At 46.6% G+C, this 23,189-nt stretch overlaps 1 protein-coding gene across 1 annotated transcript in view; it reads right to left on the minus strand.

Annotated features, from left to right (window-relative positions):
• Positions 1-680: 680 nt before the first annotated feature.
• Positions 681-23,189, minus strand: part of LOC115482572 (alkaline phosphatase-like) — a 144,135-nt gene continuing 121,626 nt past the window's right edge. The window contains exons 9-12 of the mRNA XM_030222463.1: positions 18,748-18,882; positions 15,414-15,605; positions 15,074-15,193; positions 681-2,420 (exon numbers count right to left, since the gene is read on the minus strand). Of these exons, the coding sequence (XP_030078323.1) occupies positions 2,152-2,420; positions 15,074-15,193; positions 15,414-15,605; positions 18,748-18,882 (716 nt within the window). The 3' untranslated portion in view covers positions 681-2,151. The remainder of the gene's footprint in view (positions 2,421-15,073; positions 15,194-15,413; positions 15,606-18,747; positions 18,883-23,189) is intronic.

The raw sequence follows: 23,189 nt of genomic DNA on the forward strand, positions 1-23,189 counted from the left end.
TAAAAGGAACTCCATCGCTGAGCTGAATCCGCTTGGTTGCTATTGCTTTGATCAGTGATGGCTGCAGTGCAAGTCAGTTGGTCCCTTGGGATTCACACGATGTTTTTTCGAGTTCTGGCTGTCGTCTTCCTGGTGGTAACATAATGGTCATTTCACAACTGCTGCCAGGTGCAAGACCATTGCAATTTAAAGTCAACGCTGAGCGCACTCAGTCATTCAGCCGCCTCCGGTGTGAGGAGGTTCCATCCTGGTCCTTCCACATTTTAAAGGAGTGACCCATGCCTCAGCCGCCAATCTGGCACTCGGGTATGAAGTCTCAGTCTGAAAACCATTTAAACAGTCCTCACCCCTAACCCAGATCTACCAATAGGCCTAGTGGACAAGGGCCTCTGGATAGTCATCCGAGAGGGGAAGCTGTCCACCTCAGTTGTGGTGCCATGGTATTTTATCCAAAATTTGTGTGGGAGGCAGTGGCGTAGCCACAGGTGGGCCTGGGCCCACCCACTTTGGGCTCAGGCCCATCCAACAGTAGCACATGGTAATGAAAATGCTGCTCTCCACAATACTGGCACCTTCGCATGCTCAGTTTTCAGCGCATGCCTGCTGCAGACTACCAAGATGGAGACTGGAGTGAAGCATTTTCCCACCAGCTGAGATATTTTTTTTGTTGTGGGGGTTGGGGAGAGAATATTTGGTGCCCATCCACTTCTTGCCTTGGCCCACCCAAAATCTGCTGTCTGGCTACGCCCCTGGCGGAAGGGAGTGTGTAAAAAAACAGCTGGTTAGCCAGGTGTATAAATTTGCCACTATCCACCCCACCAGCCTTGAGTCTGGCCAGAGTCTGAAGAACTGTGTCCTCGTCACTTGTGCCAGAAGAAAATCGCACTGGTTACAGAAGTAGAAATCCTATGAAGCTTTTTTCAGACTTTGGGCTTTGTACATCCTTTAGAATTTTCATCAAGACTTAAATTTCAGGAGTGGGTGAAAGTTACAAACTACTTTTTACACAAAATTGTTACACAACTTTTTTTTTTTTCTTCTGTGCAGATTTACCCTCTTCCAAAAGCTGCAGGAAATTAGATTCTCCAGCCCAGGAGACAATTTCAAGCAAAGCAGCTTGAAGATTCCCTGTAGGTTTCGCCCCATCCCTTAATCAGGCCAATTTAATGCTGGAGGTTCCGTAACTCCCAACTAGCACTCAAACTAAAGGAGAATCTCGGCTAGTATCGCTGCCTTTTCTCTTTTCTTTTGGCAAGACTCGCTCCTCTGAAGACCTTCAGCTGCTACAATCTCATCTTTCCCCACACACTCATTATCCTAGAAGTCTTGTTAAATGTCTTATTTTTTTTTAAGAGAACATGGAAAATATGTGTAACTTAATTACCATAAAAAGAAATAATTACAGAAAACATTTTTGAGACTTTGGTGTCAAGAAAACGACAGACATTTTCCAGGAAAACAACAGCAAACATCTTAATTCTTTTCAGGTTCTTGAAGATAGGGTTGCACGCAAAAGCAGCAGGCGCCGACTCTGGTCTTCGAGCTTTGCACCAGTGATGGTCTGAGGCGGCTGCAGTCACAGCTCACACCCCTTGTGATCCAAACACCTTAAGGACTATAACAGGGCTTCCCAACCAAGGTCAAGGGTCTTTTCAGCATAGGTGGAGATGATTGAAGTAACAATGCAAAAGCTCAACTTGCCCCGTGGGGATGCAGACAACTTTGGCTTGCTTATCTGTGGTTTCTCTGTGGCTTATGGCTCATCTTTGCTCACCAGAACCTGACGTTCAGATGTAGACTGAGCAGGCAGCAGCTCATTTTCGCCGAGCAGCTGTCTCGTTTTCATACAGTAGAGCAGATATAGCAAACATTAGTCCAGTTTTGACCCAGTATTTTGCCCACTGAAAATACCAAAAGATTTTCATGGCTAAATCTAGAGCAAAACTATCTGCCCTAATGACTTCTAGGGCTGGGAGAACCTTTATGAAGGATTGCAAACAGTGTGGATGAGAAGAGGGGGGGTGTAAGAGGACTCGGTCTCCACTTGGAAAGGTTGGCAAGCCCTGGAGAAGGGAGTGGACACAAGCAATGTGGCCCCTAGTAGTGGAGAGGATATGGTTCAGATCTACACTAGGGGTGGAGCTGCTGCATTTAATCCCAGGGCCACATGAAGAATAGTGAGAAGATCGCAGAGGCAAGAGTCAGGGTCCCCATGGAGCTCCGAGTGGCCCCTGACTTGCAATGATCCTTATTCTGTCCAATGCAGGCCGCATAGGCCATGACGTGGGGGATATAGTTCTGCTCGTGAACACCGTGCAGGAGGTGGGATAGTGGGCCTTTGGCAAAGATGGCCACATCCTCGCCGCCGTGGGTCTCCATGCGGAGGGGCACTGCAGACTGCGCCAAATAGTTCCGGTGACCTGTGGCAAGAAGAGACATGGAATGAATGTTTGCTGAGGTTTCTCTGTGCTTTGCATTGCTTTCACAGAAAGGAAAAAGAGTGACCTTTTTGCTCCAAGCCAAAAGGGACAGACTAAGGTAGCCCTGTCTTTATCCCCACTGCTGAGGACCCCACAGTCAGTTGTTTTCAGGACACTCACAATGAATATCCTTGAGAAAAATCTCAAACTTATGAGACCTCCACATCCCAGGAACCCCAACCCAGGACTATCACACCCAGAGTGCAGAACCCCAGAGCTAGAGGTAACCTGATCCCCAAAAATCTTTTCCAGGGGACCCTCAAGGTCAGAGACTCTTTTTCTCAGGACCTGAGTGATCTGTGGCCCATGACCCCTACCCAGTTACCATCCCTATTCTAAGATCATCTGCCTATCCTCAGCTACTCGTTAAGCCATCCCCCACCCATTCATTAACCCAACCAGCCCTATCTTGAGTGGAGAAGTAGCTTTGCAGTTAGAAAAGTAGGCTGTGAACCAAGAAAGCCAGGGTTCAAATCCCACTTCTGCCACTGATCGTTTATCCTCCACTGGGTGCGGCTCAGTCTCTCGGCAGCCCTGCTCTCTACTCCCAGGGGTAGAGGCCTTGGAGCTCATTTTCAAAAGAGAAAAACATCTTTAAAAGTGGAATACATCAGCACTTTGATCTTTTCTCACCAAAACATCCAAATCTGTATTTTCAAAACCCATTTTCCAGACATTTTTCTATGCAGTTTGTCTGCGGTGCATCCAAATCTGGAGGGGCATGTTCAGGGCGGGATTTGGGTATTCCTAAGACATGGACATTTTTCAGCCATAATGGGACAAAATGAAAACATCCAGGACGTTTTGAGCAAGACCTGTTTTAACGACGACTAAGCCACAAAAAAGGGCCCTGAATGACCAGATGACCACTGAAGGAATAAAGGAATGACCACCCCATAACCCCCTAGTGGTCACTGACCCTCTCCTACCCACCAAAGATGTGACGGAAACAGTACACACCAGCCTCTATGAAAACCTCAGATGTTATGGACAGAGAGCAGCAAACAGGTCCCTGGAGTAGCCTAGTGGTCGATGCAGTGCAATATGGAGAAGGGAACCCAAGACCATAATCCACTCTAACTGTTACAGTTGTGGTGGAAAGTGTCAGACCTCTTAAACCCACTATATAGGTGGCACCTGCAGCCATAAGGTCTATTGTACCTGTGTACTGGATACAGTAGATTTTTGGTGGGGTTTGGAGGGGGTAATGGTGAGATGTGTACCTGATGGCTGGATCTAAAAGGACCCCCATCATTTAAAGAACTTTCTAGCAAAATGAACCACCTATTGATTTTCCACGCCTGGATCTAAAATGTTTTCTGTTTGTAACTTAGGTAATCATACTTTTTTTTTAGGTATTCAATATTTATTTGCTCCTTATTTGTTTAGTAAGAGGACATTGATAGCAGGACAATCTCAAAGGCAAATATAGATCAAAATGCAATCTGTGATGACCTGCCAAGGGTAGTGGTCAGCATGAGAAATTCAACAGACCACCTAACAAAACCTTATTCATAAAAATTAAATCAAGCATATGGCTGACCATGTGAGCTAGGCCTTGGACCCAAGGCCTCCAGAGAAAACACAGAAACATTCTGACACATCATAGAACTATCTGTACTATCCGGACAGAACCTCTAGATATCCTCACAGACCTCCTCTGTACTATCCGGATAGTGTCTCTGAATATCCTCACAAGACCTCCTCTTTACTATCCGGATAGTGTCTCTGAATATCCTCACAGACTCCCCTCTGTATTATCCAGATAGTGTCTGAATATCCTCAAAGACCTCCCTCTGTACTATCCGGACAGAACCTCTGGATATTCTCACAGACCTCCTCTGTACTATCCGGATAGTGTCTCTGAATATCCTCACAAGACCTCCTCTTTACTATCCGGATAGTGTCTCTGAATATCCTCACAGACTCCCCTCTGTATTATCCAGATAGTGTCTGAATATCCTCAAAGACCTCCCTCTGTACTATCCGGACAGAACCTCTGGATATTCTCACAGACCTCCTCTGTACTATCCGGATAGTGTCTCTGAATATCCTCACAAGACCTCCTCTGTACTATCCGGATAGTGTCTCTGAATATCCTCACAAACCCCCCTCTGTACTATCCGGATAGTGTCACTGAATATCCTCACAGGCCTCCTCTGTACTATCCGGATAGTGTCTCTGAATATCCTCACAAACCCCCCTCTGTACTATCCGGATAGTGTCACTGAATATCCTCACAAGACCTCCTCTGTACTATCCGGATAGTGTCTCTGAATATCCTCACAAGACGTCCTCTATACTATCCGGATAGTGTCTCTGAATATCCTCACAGACCTCCTCTGTACTATCCAGATAGTGTCTCTGAATATCCTCACAAACCCCCCTCTGTACTATCTGGATAGTGTCACTGAATATCCTCACAGACCTCCTCTGTACTATCCGGATAGTGTCTCTGAATATCCTCACAAGACGTCCTCTATACTATCCGGATAGTGTCTCTGAATATCCTCACAAGACCTCCTCTGTACTATCCGGATAGTGTCTCTGAATATCCTCACAAACCCCCCTCTGTACTATCCGGATAGTGTCACTGAATATCCTCACAAGACGTCCTCTGTACTATCCGGATAGTGTCTCTGAATATCCTCACAAGACGTCCTCTATACTATCCGGATAGTGTCTCTGAATATCCTCACAGACCTCCTCTGTACTATCCAGATAGTGTCTCTGAATATCCTCACAAACCCCCCTCTGTACTATCTGGATAGTGTCACTGAATATCCTCACAGACCTCCTCTGTACTATCCGGATAGTGTCTCTGAATATCCTCACAAGACGTCCTCTATACTATCCGGATAGTGTCTCTGAATATCCTCACAAGACCTCCTCTGTACTATCCGGATAGTGTCTCTGAATATCCTCACAAGACCTCCTCTGTACTATCCGGATAGTGTCACTGAGTATCCTCACACACCTCCTCTGTACTATCCGGACAGTGCCTCTGAATACCCTTACTGAGCTATGGATAGTGCTGAGGCAGTACAGAAGTAGAGTGTGGATGGAGAGAGAGATTAACTAGTTAGCTGCAATACTGGATAACCACCAGATAAAGGTGGGACGGAACTGTCCTTTGGATAGTGGGTCAATATTGCCTCCCTCCAGATAGCACCAGCACTAACTGCATTGCACAGACATTCAGTACCAGCTATGATCTGGGTATTGGTTCTGAATCCATGTTTTATTTAGCTACTGTGACCAGCACTTGAAAACAAAGCTGACCGCGGTGGTTGAATACTTATCCCTAAGAGAGTAATACTGATCTTTAGTGCACATCAGTTTTCAAGCTTTTAAATGAGGTGCCTATTGTCAGCTGATGTTAAATCTCTACATTTTACTCTGAAAATAGGCCTCTACATTTAACTGCAGGAGCTTCCTAAAATTTGGCTCACTACTGATTCTCTTAACTAGATTAGCTTACAGTGGAGGAGTGGCCTAGTGGTTAGGGTGGTGGACTTTGGTCCTGGGGAACTGAGGAACTGAATGCGATTCCCACTTCAGACACAGGCAGCTCCTTGTGACTCTGGGCAAGTCACTTAACCCTCCATTGCCCCACGTAAGCCGCATTGAGCCTGCCATGAGTGGGAAAGCGCAGGGTACAAATGTAACAAAAATAAAATAGCTACTATTGGAGATTCTACATGGAATGTTGCTACTATTGGAGATTCTACATGGAATGTTGCTATTCCACTAGCAACATTCCATGTACAAGGCTGCGCAGGCTTCTTGGACGTCAGACTCACAGAAGCAGAAGCCTGCACGGCCACATTGGTGATCTGCAAGGGCCGACTTCTACCTGGAATGTTGCTAGTGGAATAGCAACATTCCATGTAGAATCTCAAATAGTAGCAACAGTGGAGGAGTGGCCTAGTGGTTAGGGTGGTGGACTTTGGTCCTGAGGAACTGAGTTCGATTCCCACTTCAGGCACAGGCAGCAACTTGTGACTCTGGGCAAGTCACTTAACCCTCCATTGCCCCATGTAAGCCACATTGAGCCTGCCATGAGTGGGAAAGCGCAGGGTACAAATGTAACAAAAATAAAAAAATAAATAAATTTCCTGTAACATTGAAAATTAATGAGCGATATTCCCACCATGAAAATTAATGAGCGATATTCCCACCATGATATAGGGACTAAACTATATAAAGAATAAAAATGGTTCACAGACCCTTATCCGTACCGACAAAGTGGTCCAGAACAGTCTAGAAACATGACCTTTCTATACATTACAGGCTGTGCTTAGGGCAGTCACCGGACAAAATGGCTCCCTGGGTAAGGCTGCCCTTCAGGGGTGGGGTGATCACTGAGGGACCCACCCCACAATAGCCAGGCCCCCTGCAGCCAATCACAGAATCTATGACAAGGCAGAATTGGTGTGTAGAGCCTGAGCTCTTTCATTAAAACCTGGGGAGCACGGGTCAATTTTAGTAGACAATGGAAAAGGTGCCAGTACTCAGTACCCCCAAGTACACCGTCAAAAAAGTGCCCCTTTTCACTTACAGGCCTCTGTACTCTCAGACTCACAGACTGACACATCGCCACTCCTGGCTCGGAACCTTCATTGGTCACTCTTCTTACTCTCCCCCCCAATCCTTCCAAGGGCTCCAGAGGTGCCTTTCCAGCATTTCAGATTCTCTTTTCATTTCCCAATATTTCTATAATTAGTGTTTTTATGAGAATCGGTTTAATCACATGCCTGTGTCATGCCTTCAAAAGATTCTATTTTTACATAAATATGTTATTAACAGTTCAAGGGCACTTCAAGGTCTGATGCAGACAGAGCTTCTCTGTTGTTTGAAATTACATTTTCAAAAGCTCCCTTTGGTTGCCAACCTGATTGAATGGTACCTTTTAAAACAAAAGGTAATCAGGGAGACAAACAGATTGCTGTACCATCCAGAACCTCCAGTATCGGCTAGTGCCAGGCCGTGCCAGGCCGCTTGCCACCTGTTTCACACAGCTTCTGGATTGCCTGAAAACAAGCAGCTGGCAGCAAACAGCTTTTTAAACATATATTTCTTCTCAAATTGACAACACAGTTGCATAGCCCTGAGGTACATGGAGCCTGACGACATCCACACCGAGTGTTTAAACAGAGTTCAGCGTAATCTCTAAGCAACAAGCAGCACATCCTTCTCTGCCGTCTCTTGGCATGGTGGTAGCTCCAGCAGCAGGCTCTCCAATCCTCTTACTGGGATATTTTCCACCTGCAGCTCTTGTCTTTTCACGGGGAGAGGGGGGGGGGGGGGGCTGATACAGAACGTTCCCCTGAACAGAAGTGTGCAGTTAACGAGTAAGCTATGTGTACGTTACTGGTCGTCACAGTTAGGGATTCGGTGCCAGTTAACTCACGCGGTAAAATGCAAGCTACAGAGGTTATTAGTGAAATTACAGCAATGCAGAGAGCATAGTAACATCGTAATTGACGGCAGATAAAGACCTGAACGGTCCATCCAGTCTGTCCAACAAGATAAACTCATTTTACATGGTATGTGATACTTTATACCAGAGTTTGATTTGTCTTTGCTATTCTCAGGGCACAGACCATAGAAGTCTGCCCAGTACTGTTCTTGTACTAAAAGTTCTGAAGATTCTGGAATCCTAAAGAGTTACAAGATTCTGGAATCCCAATTAGTAGCAACATTCCATGTAGAACCCCAAAGAGTAACATAGTAAATGATGGCAGATAAAGACCTGAACGGTCCATCCAGTCTGCACAACAAGATAAACTCATTTTACATGGTATGTGATACTTTATACCCGAGTTTGATTTGTCCTTGCCATTCTCAGGGCACAGACCGCAGAAGTCTGCCCAGCACTGTACCCGTACCAAGTTCTGACGCTAACGTCAAAGCCCCTTAAAAGGCATGCGTCTAGTTTGCAGTTGGCGGAGCAGTTGGGGGGAAGGATAGGGGAGGGCAGACTTATACGGTCTGTACCAGAGCCGGTGATGGGAGGCGGGACTGGTGGTTGGGAGGCGGGAAATACTGCTGGGCAGACTTATATGGTCTGTGCCCTGAAAAGGACAGGTACGAATTCAAGATAAGGTATACACATATGAGTTTGTCATGGGCAGACTGGATGGACCATGCAGGTCTTTATCTGCCGTCATCTATGTTACTATGTTACTATGTTACTATCCCTATCTATTCAGTCATGATCAGGGCACAGACCATAGAAGTCTGCCCAGCACTGTTATTGTACTAAAAGTTCTGAAGATTCTGGAATCCTAAAGATTTACAAGATTCCAGAATCCCAATTAGTAGCAATATTCCATGTAGAACCCCAAAGAGTAACATAGTAATTGACGGCAGATAAAGACCTGTACGGTCCATCCAGTCTGCCCAACAAGATAAACTCATTTTACATGGTATGTGATACTTTATATGTATATCTGAGTTTGATTTGTCCTTGCCATTCTCAGGGCACAGACCGTAGAAGTCTGCCCAGCACTGTTCTTGTACTAAGTTCTGAAGCTAACGTTGAAGCCCCTTCAAATTTACACTCCAGCCCATCCATATCTATTCAGCTACAATCAGGGTGTAGACCATAGAAGTCTACCTAGCACCGGTTTTGTTTCCCAATTACTGGCATCGCCACCCAATCTCCGCTAATATTCCGTAGATCCATTCCTTCTAAACAGGATTACCGCATGGCCCTTGCGGTAATTTCATTTTTGGCACGTCTGATACGTGCGTCCAAAAAATAATTTTCAGCCACGCGTATTGGGCACGTGCCAAGTGGCATTTGGCACGCATCGGTCATTACTGCCCGGTTACCGTGTGAAAAACTTTACTGCTAGGTCAATGGCTGGCGGTAAGGTCTTGGACCCAAAATGGACGCGCGGCAATTTTGATTTTGCCATACGTCCATTTTCAGCAAAAATGTTTTAAAAGGCATTTTTTACAGGTGCGCTGAAAAATGATTCTGTGCACGCCTAAAACACGTGCCTACACTACCACAAGCCGTTTTTCAGCGCGACTTAGTAAAAGGACCCCTCAGTGAATAGGTAAGCTCTGGAACTCATTGCCAGAGGATTTAGCAACAGCGTTTAGTGTATCTGGGTTTAAAAAAGGTTTGGATAAGCTCCTGGAGGAAAAGTCTACTACTGCTACTACTTATCACGTCTATAGCGCTACAAGGCATACACAGTGCTGTACACCATACATGAAAAGACAGTCCTTGCTCAAAGAGCTCACAATCTAAATAGGACAGACAAACAGACAGAACAACGAAGAGGTAATGGAATTAAAGAGAGGTGGAGATAAAAGGGTACAGGGCAAGTGAGTAGTGGTTAGGAGTCAAAAGCAGCGTTAAAGAGGTGGGCTTTTAGCCTGGATTTGAAAACAGCCAAAGACGGGGCTAGACGTACAGGCTCGGGAAGTCTATTCCAGGCGTGAGGTGCAGCGAGATAAAAGGAATGGAGTCTGGAATTAGCAGTAGAGGAGAAGGGGACAGACAAGAGAGATTTATCCACAGAACGTAGTACCCGAGGGGGGGCATAGGGAGAGACAAGAGTGGAGAGGTACTGGGGAGCGGCAGAGTGAATGCGCTTATAGGTCAGTAAGAGAAGTTTGAATTGAATGCGGAAATGGATAGGGAGCCAGTGAAGTGACTTGAGGAGAGGGCCGATGTGAGCATAGCGACTCTGGCGGAAAATGAGTCGCGCAGCAGAGTTTTGGACTGATTGAAGAGGAGAGAGATGGCTAAGTGGGAGGCTGGTGAGAAGCAGGTTGCAGTAATCTAGGCGAGAGGTGATAAGAGTGTGGATAAGGGTTCTGGTAGTCCATAGTCTGCTATTGAGACAGACAGGTGAGAAGTCACTGCTTGCCCTGCGATTGGTAGCATGGAATGTTGCTACTATTTGGGTTTCTACCAGGTACTTGTGACCTGGATTGGCCACTGCTGGAAGCAGAGTACTGGGCTTGATGGACCATTGGTCTGACCCAGTGTAGCTATTCTTATGTTCTTATGGAAGGATGACGAGAAGTGACTCAGAAGAACTGCAAAACTGCTCTTGGGAATGAAAAATCAGAAGTGTTTCCATGCATATTTAAATCTGTTTTTGTTATAATGGGGTTACTATTCTGAGTAACCCACCTTTTCACTGCTGTTTTTAGCTCCTAGTCAATACTCAATTGCCCTCCCCTTGTCCCTTCCTTCCTTCTCACCCATTACTTCCCTCACCCGTAACTGTCTTGGCTGTCTGTATTATTTAGATTGTAAGCTCTTTTGAGCAGGGACTGTCTCTTTATGTCAGGTGTTCAGCGCTGCGTGAGTCTGGTAGCGCTATAGAAATGCTAATAATAATAATAATAATAACTCCTCAAACATCGGCTTTTTCTGAGACATTAACACATCTGGTGGGGAAATCCCTGCTTTGCATTGCTCTCTCGTACATGTGGGTGCCAGACCAGAAGCCTGCAGTTCGTTAATCATGATAATAATAATAATTCTGACATTTATATCTCATTTAACCAAACGAGTTCTAAGCGGGTTACAATAAGAATAAATTTAAAATTCCTATAAATCCAACTGAAACGTCAATTAAAACATATTAAACATCAAAATCAGTTTAATAAATATTTTTGAAAGAGCCACTTTTTTACAGCACGTCAGAATTTCATATAGCCAGTAATTTGACAATTGCGGACGGTAGACTGTTCCATAAATCTGTGGATTTTACCAAACAAAGTTCTATTTCTGGTGGGACGAGTGGGATGGAAACTGCCACAAGTAATTAATTAGAAGACCTAAATAAGAACATTGGCCAATGATCTCTGCTCTTCTTCTCAACCCCCCCCCCCCCCCCCCCCCCACCCTCACCTCGCTACATTTCCTGGTTTACTGTAGAGATACTGGAAAAACAAGGACAGAGGGTGAGGATCGTTGGGGAACGTGGGACTAACTGAGCTGCCTTTGCTGAAATAAACCTATCAGCTCCCCAATATTCTGGTTCTCTCTCTCACCTGTGCAAGGGTAACCTCCACCCTTCTCAAGGGACATGAGAGTCCTCTGTCAGAAGCGTGAAGCGCTGAACTTCCAGGACATGCATTCCTACTAAAGCAAAAGTAGAGCCTTCCAAGCAGAGGAGATGAGCCACCTGCTTCTCCTCACTGCAGCATCAGAGGACAAGCTGTTCAACCACAGGACTGATTATTCTTGGGGAGGTAATTAGAGAAAGGGACAACAGCAGTGGCGTAGCTACAGGGGGCCTGGGTGGGCACAGGCCCACCCAGCAGTACTCCACATCAACATCTCTCCTTCTCCGCGACGTCCCGGCATTATTCAATTATTGCTGCCTGTGCCAGCCCTACAGGCTTCCAATGGCTGGGTCCCTCCCTCGCTTTCATCATTTCCTGTCTAACGGGACCCGGCCAATGGAAGCCTGCAGGGCCGGTGCAGGCAGCAATAACTGAATCACTGCAGGTGCCGGGGATGCCTGTGAGGTACACCAGGGAGGGACGGGATTCAGCGATGGGCGGGCAAATGCCAGGACGCCGCAAAGAAGGAGAGATGTTGATGTGGGGTAGGTGAAAAAAATCTATGATTTTTTTAATATCTCGGGGGAGGGGGCTATGGAGTGCCATGCCGTGGAAAGTCCCATCTAAGTTAGCTCTGGGCCCATCCAAAAATACTGGGTCTGGCTACTGGACAACAGAGCTAGGAAGGGCGATGTAAAGGATATCCATGTCTCCTCTGCTGCCTACTAAGAGATGTTTGATTGTATTGCACTGACATTGTATCATTTATCATACAGTATACAAATGTTCTGTTGTGCCGCATGTTACATATTCTGCTGATACTGTATCATATTTCTGTTAAACGAATGTTCTACTGTGCTGTTCTAGTGTGTGTCTTTCTGACACTGTATTATATTATTGTTATTACTATTTATTTATTTATGTATTTATTTTTAAAACTTCTATACCACCTAACTCTAAGAGGTTTACAAGATATTATTATTAGCATTTGTATAGCGCTATCAGACGCACGCAGCGCTGAACACCTGACACAAAGAGACAGTCCCTGCTCAAAGAGCTTACAATCTAAATAATACAGACAGACAGACAAAAAGTTACGGGTGAAGGAAGATACAAACAAATTCACATTAAGTACAAAATTATAACAAAAAAAAAACAAAAACAATAAATATATTATGTATCTATATCTACAGTATATATATATCTATCTATATATATATATATATTATACACACACACACACACACACACACACACTCTAGGATTTAATACCTCCAAATTTACCTCATTGCTTTAATCATGTTTTTATACAGTCATCTATATTTCACTACTGTTACGTGGAGGGACATAATCAAATGGAGCGCCCAAGTTTTCATGAGGGCGTCCTCGCAGGATGGCCCCGTAAAGGGGTGGGGCAACCCGTATTATCGAAACAAGGCGGACGTCCATCTTTCGTTTCGATAATATGGTCGGGGACACCCAAATCATGAAATTTAGGTCGACCTTAGAGATGGTCGTCCTTAGGTCATTTTTGAGATGGTCGTCCCCGGTTTTCGGCAATAATGGAAACCGAGGACGCCCATCTCAAAAACGACCAAATCCAAGCCATTTGGTCATGGAAGGAGCCAGCATTCATAGTGCACTGGTCCCCCTGACATGCCAGGACACCAACCGGGCACCCTAGGAGGCACTGCAGTGGACTTCAGAAAAAGGTCCCAGGTGCATAGCTCCCTTATCTTGGGTGCTGAGCCCCCCAACCCCCCCCCCCCCAAAAAAAAAACCAAAACTGTACACCACTACCATAGCACTTAGGGATGAAGGGGGCACCTACATGTGGGTACAGCGGGTTTCGGGTGGGTTTTGGAGGGCTCAAATTTACCACCACAAGTGTAACAGGTAGGGGGGTGGATGGGCCTGGGTCCGCCTGCCTGAAGTACACTGCACCCACTACAACTGCTATAGGTACCTGCATACTGCTGCAATGGACCTGAGTATGGCATTTGAGGCTGGCATAGAGGCTGGCAAAAAAGTATTTTTAAAGATTTGTTTTGAGGGTGGGAGGGGGTTAGTCACCACTGGGGGAGTAAGGGGAGGTGATCCCCAATTCCCTCTGGTGGTCATCTGGTCAGTTCTGGCACCTTTTTGATGCTTGGTCGTGAAAAAAAATGGACCAAGTAAAGTCGGCCAAGTGCTCGTCAAGGACGCCCTTCTTTTTTTTCCATTATCGGCCGATGAAGCCCATCTCCTAAGCACACCCCTGTCCTGCCTTCGCTACACTGTCGACACACCCCCATGAACTTTGGTCATCCCCGCAACGGAAAGCAGTTGAGGGTGCCCAAAATCAGCTTTCGATTATGCCGATTTGGGCGACCTTGCGAGAAGGTCTGAAGATGGGCGCCCTTCTCTTTCGAAAATTCACCTGATAGTAACACAGCAAACAACTTCAGATAAAGACCCGCGTGGTCCATCCAGTCTGGCCAACAAGGTAGCCAGAGTCTCGCCCGCCACCTGTGCAGGCCCCAATCACCCATGCTTAAATGCTGGTTGTCAAGTCTCCACCATGCCAACCATATAGGCAGCCAAACATGATGTAGTCTTGGTTATAACCGCACAGTATCCCCCAAGTATTGCCGACAGTATTCAACTTATCAATCAAGATGTTTTCCCTCCCCTCCCCCCCCTGAGCTGCACAGCACCCTCACTCATAGCACATGACAAAGCGATCTACAACACTGGAGTTGCTGAAGCTTCACCTGTCCTAGACTAGTAGTCTGTCCAGCATCGGCCTTAGTTCCCCCTCACTGGATTTGGCTAATCTTCTTTAAGTCCTTTGCCATTTATGGGACACAGACCTTAGATGTCTGTCTGGTTTGACCTTAGTTCTCTCTACTCTTGCCCAACATACCATCTCAAAAGCCATGTTGCATTTCCATCCTCTTTCAATTTAGGCATCCCCTGTGTCTATCCCATACATTTTTTTTAATTCACTCTCCGTTTTTGACTACTACTTCTCCTGGAAGAGTGTTCCAGACATCCACTACCCTCTCTGTGAAAAAGTATTTCCTGACATTACTCCTAAGTCTTCCTCCCTGCAATCTCCGTTCATGTCCTCTAGTTCTACTGCCCCTACGTCTCTGGAAAAGGTTATATTGTTAATACAATGTAAATTATTCATATCAAGCTATACTTGTTGTATAGTGCCTTGGGCAAATCTCTTCATAAAGGTGATTTAAAAATCTCAACAAATAAAATAAATGAATGTATACATAGGTGAAACAAGGCAGAAACTGGTGGACAAATTAAGGTAAAGGGGTGTGATATGGAGAAGAAGAGCGTAAAATGGAGGATAGAATGAAGTTGCAGAGGTGAGGGAATAAGGTCAACAAAGACATAAACAGAAGGATAAGTAGGACAAGATGCAAAATGGGGGAGGGAAAAGCTTAGAGATGAGATTGGGTTGATGGACAGAGATGAGGGTATGAGGCTGGGAGAAAGAGAGAAAGGATAAAGAAGATGGACAGCTTTTGTGCTAATTATTATAAAAGTACCATAATCAATAGATGAGATGTTTTCTCGTGCACCATTGAACAGTTTGAAGCCTGGTCCATTTCCATACAGGATTGAAGTGAAGGGTTTTTTATCAACATCACTGACTTCTGGAGCCAAACCTATGAAAATAAAGTTATGGAGAAGTCACAAATTATCCCACTACAGGGATGGAGGAGAGCACGCCCTCTCTCTGGTCTCAAGTGAGAACAGCAAGACGAGGTCAGGTGCGTTACGTTTGCTTGTTAAAAAGGCCCATACTGGACAAGAACCATGTTCTCTGCCTTTAGCACAGAGGAATCCCAAGCACCATGTGGCTAATGGACAGGAAGCTGCACTTACCAAAAATTGGGTTCCCACGGTGTGTGTACCCCCCTAGTGTGAACACGTGGGAGTGGTCAGCTGTCACCACAGTCAGTGTGTCCTTCTCTGCAGTCATGCTGCCCGCCAAGCCAATGGCTTTGTCCATCTCCACTGCTTCATGCAAAGCTTGTTTGGCCTTCCCCTCGTGATGGCCATGGTCGATCCTTCCCCCTGGAGACAGTGAGAAGAAGAGAGGTCAGCTCAAACCATGAATAATATTCAGCTTGTGTGCTTTCATGTCTGCCCAAAATCTGCAGTGAAATGACTTTGGCATGTGAAAGTGTGTGCCTACATTTAGGCACCTATAGCATGTAGACATTACAGAATACTGGAACTTACACATGCGACCAGCAACAAACATTGAAGGTTACGCTGTCACGGTAACCTGTTTCATGCTGTCACTCATCTCGCCACCTGGTGGTCAGACCTGGTGGCTGCGATGGACTGTCTGCTGTTTCCCATGTTTCAGAAGTCATGCTGGTCTGGTCCGGATCTTCCAGCCTTCCAGACTGTCTTGGGATTTTTGGAACTTAGCAGCACCCTTACCTGGTGAACTCCCTTGTATGTTGCCTTTATTAAGCACCTGGGAATTTTCAGGCTTTGCCTTGGCAACAAAGGTCTTCAGTTGTGTTCTTGTCCTTGTTGGTCTGTTGCAGTTCCTGCCCTGAATGCTTGCTTTGCCTGTTTTTGACCCCTGCTTGTGTTCCTGGATTATTCTACAGTTTGCTGCCTGCCAAGACCCTGTGTGTTTCCTGGTTTATTCTACAGTTTGCTGCCTGCCCAAGTCCCTGCTTGATTCCTGGTTTTCTACTGATTGCCGCCAGCCTAAAGACGCTGTTTGGTTCCTGGTTTCCCTGCTGCTTGCTGCCTGCCGGTAAGACTCTGCTTGATTCATGGACTATTCTCCTGCTGCTGCTTAGTGCTTCTGTTCCAGTCCAGCTGCTCCAATCTGGCCTGCGCCTGTCTGTCTGTGGTCTGCCTTGCCTCCTGTTTGGGTGATTTGCCTGTCGCTGCCGCTCCTCGGCAGTGGCCCAAGGGCTCACAGACCCAGTGGGTCGTGAGAAGTGTGACATACGCATGTGTTAGCAACTATTCTGTTACAAGTGAGCATAAGTCAATTAGGAGGGCATTCAATAAATGTCGCTGAGATTTCGGCATCAGAAAAAATTGGTGTAAAGCACTATTCTTTAAATGGTGCTCTGGATTGAGCGCCATTTATGGAATATTGAACAATTGGATTCATCACTTTGTGTCTGGCCAGTATGGGATTCATTCCCATTCATTGTTTTCTATTGCTCTGGGTTGAGCGCCATTTATAGAATATTGAACATTTACATAGTAACATACATAGTAGATGACGGCAGACAATGACCTGCATCGTCCATCCAGTCTGCCCAACAAGATAAACTCATATGTGCTACTTTTTGTGTATACCTGACCTTGATTTGTATCTGCCATTTTCAGGGCACAGACCGTAGAAGTCTGCCCAGCACTAGACCCGCCTCCCAACCACTAGTCCCACCTCCCACCACTGTCTCTGCCACCCAATCTCTGCTAGGCTTCTGAGGATCCATTCCTTCTGAACAGGATTCCCTTTTGTTTATCCCACACATTTTTGAATTCCGTTACCGTTTTCATCTCCACCACCTCCCTCAGGAGGGCATTCCAAGTATCCACCACTTCTCTTTAGTCGTTCCCATTCATTGTTTCCTGTTGCTCTGGGTTGAGCACCATTTATGGAATATCGAACAGTTGGATTCATCGCTTTGGTCATTCCCACTCATTATTTCCTGTTGCTCTGGGTTGAGCGCCATTTATGGAACACTGAACAGTTGAATTCATCATTTTGGTTATTCCCACTCATTGTTTCCTGTTGCTCTGGGTTGAGCACCATTTATGGAATATCGAACAGTTGGATTCATCGCTTTGGTCATTCCCACTCGTTATTTCCTGTTGCTCTGGGTTGAGCGCCATTTATGGAACACTGAACAGTTGAATTCATCATTTTGGTTATTCCCACTCATTGTTTCCTGTTGCTCTGGGTTGAGCGCCATTTATGGAATATCGAACAGTTGGATTCATCATTTTGGTTATTCCCACTCATTGTTTCCTGTTGCTCTGGGTTGAACGCCATTTATGGAATATCGAACAATTGGATTCATCGCTTTGGTCATTCCCACTCGTTATTTCCTGTTGCTCTGGGTTGAGCGCCATTTATGGAATATCAAACAATTGGATTCATCGCTTTGGTCATTGCCACTCGTTATTTCCTGTTGCTCTGCGTTGAGCGCCATTGTGGTGCCTACATCTTGATGCCAATTTACAGAACTGCCCCCAGAGTCCCAAGTGGACTGGCAGAAACAGAGGAAAAGAAGTGGGTAATAATCAGAAGGACAATGGCGGTCAAATGCACAAGACCTTTATACTTAAGATACTGCCACAGCCAATGCTTCACTTTTGGCCTATAACTTGCTATACGTCCACAAGTTAAACATTTTAATTTGGCCAGACACAAGGGAAAAGGTTATACATGAGTAACAGGTATAATTTTAAACAGATAAGAAATCTAGTTGTACCTGAGTTTTCAGCAGTGTCACTTCCACTGCTGAAAATCCACAAAACGTTAAACAGATTTCCTATCTATTTATAAAGTCAGATGGTCCACGGATCGAGGCAAATGTGACCCATATGTGTCATCTGATGATTTCCAGTACTGAACTCTCCAGTAGCTGCTGCCTCCAGGTCATGTCAGCATAGCGACAGGCCCAGATAAGGAAAGTTTACACAGAATACAAACATTTACAGTTTATTAACCCAGGAACTGGAAAGCTGAGCCAAGAGCAGGAATCCTGGAGATAATAAAGACTGGAGACCTGGTCCTGTCCCAGGAAACAAAGCAGTGAGCAGTGATCGGTACTGATCCAAAGCCTTAGGGTCTGAGCCTCTGCTATGAGGCTCTAGGGGTAAATTTACAAGGCTTTCTGCGTAAAAAGCAGAATTTTCTCCCCTTCATCTTAGGAACTCCAGAAGGAAACTCTCTTTGGCACGACACAAGTACTACGGCCAAGTTAGAAGTACATTTGAGAGACTGAAATCACACTCATTTGTTTTGCACATACCCTTAGAAGTGAGCTTCATTACCACCATGGTATGCGCAAAACAAATCCTTTCGAAGCCGCTGCCCCTAAGAGAACGCAAAGGGGTGCTGCTCATCCTACCCTCCCCCCTCCCCTTTATTAGGATGGTGGACTGTTGAGTTTCTGACTTGGCTTGGAAGGTGCAGCATTCCATGGATCTCCAAGACTTCACTTACCTTCCACAAGAAGGAAGAATCCCTTGGGATTTTTCTTCAGGATTTCAATCGCCACCTTTACCATTTCTGACAGAGAAGGGTCGGTAACATTATTTCTGTCCAGTTCATACATCAAATCCGTGGGTTCAAACAAACCTGAGAAAGAGAGAGACAGCTTGAACGGTAAGGAATCCATTATTTATTGTACGCCATTGGGTTCTGTTATTTTCAGCAAAGCCATTTCTCCCCACATAAATATTATTACCCCCATTAACCTAAAGAGGTCACAGAGAGTTAGCACCAGAAACACCATGTGACACATGTTTTTACTGAACAGTGTAAGGTGCTGAGTTTCCTCCAGTTATTTTTTTCACGTTTATAACTAACATGAATGTACCTGCTGCATCTGCTGGTCCTTTTACTAAGCTGCTTTAGAGAGGCATAATCGAACGGGGCCGGCCATCTATAAGGGCAGTCATCTGTAATGACGGCCCCGTAAAGCAGCGTACCCGACCGTATTATCGAAACAAGCTGGCCAGCCATTGTTTGTTTCGATAATACGGTTGGGGCCGGCCAAATCTCAACATTTGGGCCGGCCTTAGAGATGGCCGCCATTGGTTTTCGCTAATAATGGAAACTAATGGCGGCCATCTCAAACCCGGCCAAATCCAAGTCATTTGTTCATGGGAGGAGCCAGCATTTGTAGTGCACTGGTCCCCTCTCACATGCCAGGACACCAACTGGGCACCCTAGGGGTACTGCAGTGGACTTCACAAATTGCTCCCAGGTGCATAGGTCCCTTACTTTGGGTGCTGAGCCCCCCCAAAACAACCAAAAACCCATTCCCCACAACTGTACACTACTACCATAGACCTTAGGGATGAAGGGGGGGCACCTACATGTGGGTACAGTGGGTTTTGGAGGGCTCAAATTTACCACCACAAGTGTAACAGGTAGGGGGGGGGGGGATGGCCCTGGGTCCGCCTGCCAGAAGTGCACTGCATCCATTAAAAAACTGCTCCAGGGACCTGCATACTGCTGTGATGGAGCTGGGTATGACATTAGAGGCTGGCATAGAGGCTGGCAAAAAAATGTATTAAAAAATTTTTTGGGGTGGGAGGGGGTTGGTGACCACTGGGGGAGTAAGGGGAGGTGATCCCCGATTCCCTCCGGTGGTCATCTGGTCAGTTCGGGCACCTTTTCGAGGCTTGATCGTGAACAAAAAGGGACCAAGTAAAGTCGGCCAAATGCTCGTCAGGGCCGGCCTTCTTTTTTCCATTATCAGCCGAGGCTGGCCATCTCTTAACCACGCCCCCATCCCGCCTTTGGTACACTGCCGACACGCCCCCTTGAACTTTGGCCGGCCCTAAGACGGAAAGCAGTTGAAGCCAGCCAAAATCGGCTTTCGATTATACCGATTTGGCCGGCTTTAGGAGAAGGCCGGCCATCTCCCGATTTGTGTCGGAAGATGGCCGCCCTTCTCCTTTGAAAATAAGCAGGTTAGGCTCTACTGCACACCTAACGCAACTTACAATGGTGTTACCATGGGACACACTCACTGACAAATGTGTGTACGCTAACTGCACATAAACGTTTTTTGAGCTGGTATGTCAGGGGTGGAGAATGGGCATTCCTGTGCTCAGGGCTGATCTTAGCAATTGTGGAGCCCCATCCCCTTTTCTAGCCCCACCTCCTTTTGCTAAGACATTCATTTTTTTTAAATTATATGCATGGCTTGGGGGGGGGGAGGGTCTTGAGCATCAGAGGACCCTGCCTTCTCTCTTTACTCCCTCCCTCGAGCCTCAGGGTGCTTTGCTATGCCAAGCCCTCTCCTTTCCTCCACACCCCACTGATCCTCAGGATGCCCTTCCCGAACCTATCAATGCGCCCCTGTGGCCTAGTGGCCTCTTCAGGGCAAGAAAGAACCCCAATCTTTCCTGCCCACTGCAGCATTCTTCAAAATGGCTGCCGAGGCAAGTCTCGCAAGGCCCCACTGCTTAAAATCTCGGCAGCCATTTTAAAGAATGTGGCTCCGGCAGCGAGCAGGACAGAGTGGGTTCTAATGTTCGTTGCATTGAGGTAGGCTCGGGGAGGGCTGCGGGACTCTTGGGAGCGCAAGGCCCTGTGCTGCCACCCCTGTCGATCCTCTCTAAGACTGGCCCTGCCTGTGCTAATCAGTTAGCACAGCAACATTACCATGTGCATGAGCCCTGACCCCCTGACAATATGGGTGATGGTAAGTGATATATATATTTTTAATGACAGCATTAGTACATGGCCATTAATACAAAAAGGCCATTTTTATGGCCTTGGCATGGAGGAAAAATGCATGTAACAGCGTGTGAAGGCCATTTTGTTTACCGCAGCTTAGTAAAACTGACCCTATGTCAGCAGTTCCTTTTCTAACATGCAACTGGAATTGTATGCATTCCAACCTGGATGGATTGATTCCAATTTCTAGGGCATTTTTATATACAAATTTTAAATATGTATTAGATTTGACAACTGTATCACTGATGATTGTGTAAGAAGATTCGGAATGTTCTCAGTGAAGTCCTGAACTAGGCTGTACCTCTTTCTGGAACTGACAGTTTGGGATCTTCGATTTGACAGGCTGAAAGATAGAAATCCAGCCTCAAAATCCTACGCCTTGTCCTTAATCACAGCTGGTATCTGTCAGATTGTAATATTATCTGCAGTCTAAAGTGAGGATGAGAGCCAAGATTCTCATTTGGGACTAAGAGTCCTGTAAACTCTCACAGGCAAATCCAAGGATCAAGGGCAGGGTTTTGCATTCGGATGCTAAAAACTATGATTCTTTTTTGGCTGCAGAACTCATTAAGAGTCTGCCCTTCTGTTATGAGAGTAATATCACAAGAGAGCGCCTACGTCTTCTCTGTATTGTTTAGAAAATAGAGTCCCAGAAAATTTCCACACACAGTTGCATCTGCTCCCTTGGAGACTGTCTGTACATGTAAGAATCTGCATCAAATGCAATCCCACACCTGCTCCGCCCATCCCACACCCCTGGAAATGACCTCCCATGGACCTTCTCATTCTCTACACTTGCACAACCAACTTGAAACTAAGGGCCAGTGGCATTCCTAGGCTGGCTGACACCCGGGGCGGATCGCCGATGCCCCCCCCCCCCCCCGGTGAAATTACACCTCCCCCCCCCGGGTGCATTTTTATCTGCTGGGGGGGGGGGGTACCTCGCGCCTGTTGGCTCCGAGTCTGCTCGTTCCCTGCTGCGCCCTCTGCCCCGGAACAGGAAGTAACCTGTTCCACGCAGAGGGAGCAGCAGGGAGGGAACGAGCGGACTCGGAGCCAACAGGCGCGCGGTACCCCCCCAGCAGCATGCACCCGGGGCGGACCGCCCCCACCCCCCCCCCCCCTTGGTACGCCACTGCTAAGGGCCAGATGCACTAAAGTCCTCGGAAGAGCCGTTCCCTTACAGATTCCATAGTGAATCGGTAGGGAACGGCCATGCATCAAGGAAATGGAATGCAAATGAGCTGCTCGTTGTAGCTCACGTGCATTCTCTATTCCCTCGGAAACCAGTCAGCCAATCGAGCATGCGCAGAGCAGCCAAGCGTTATGCTGGCAGCTCTGTGCATGCCAAAGATGAGCACTTGTTAGAGCCGCGGGGGGAGAGAGCTGCACCAATTACCACTGCCGGCATCAGAACGTGAGAGGACGCCTAACATGGACGTCCTTCACTGAAACATACAAAAAAGGACGGCCCTGACGAGCAATTGGACGTTTTTCCCCAGATTTTTTTGTGATGGATGTTCTTCTGCAAGGACGTCCAAATAAAAAAAACTATTTGGACGTCCCTTTTGATTATGCCCCCCCTCCAGGTCTCTCTCCGCCAAATATGTGTTAGGCGTGCTCGCACGTCCCAATGCTGGTGGTGGTAATTTGGTGCAACTCTCACCCCCCATCGCCCCCAGAGCCGCACGTTCCCGGGGAGGAGGGTCTGCACGGTCAGAAAGTGGGGCGGCAGGGATCACCGGCTGTACCGGCGACTGCAGCTTGCGCTCCGGCCCGCGGCTCTAAGAAGTGCTCGTCAGAGCCGTCCATTTTTTTTTAATGTTTCAGTGAAGGACGTCCACGTTAGGCACTTTAGAAGGACGGCCCTGACGAGCACTTGGATGTTTTTTTCCCCGATTTTTGGGGGGTCACATTTATAGAGGTTTTTAGAGGCTGCGCAGCCCCAATGTGAGGTACAGACCTCCCGTTAGATTTTCCACGGTTAGGCAATTGGAAAACGGTAGTGCATCTCATTACAATACGATTTATACACATTGGGGTACTAATTTGCTCATCTGCATTCCGTTTTCATTAGCTGCTACCGTGATCAGAAGTCTTTAGTGCATGCCACGGTTTGCTACTTGCTCATTAATGGCTCGTTAAGTTTAGTGCATCTGGCCCTTAGTGACCAAAGCTGCAGCCCAAGTTAC

Source organism: Microcaecilia unicolor, chromosome 13, assembly GCF_901765095.1.
Source record: "Microcaecilia unicolor chromosome 13, aMicUni1.1, whole genome shotgun sequence".
In the NCBI taxonomy this organism is placed as follows: Eukaryota; Metazoa; Chordata; class Amphibia; order Gymnophiona; family Siphonopidae; genus Microcaecilia; species Microcaecilia unicolor.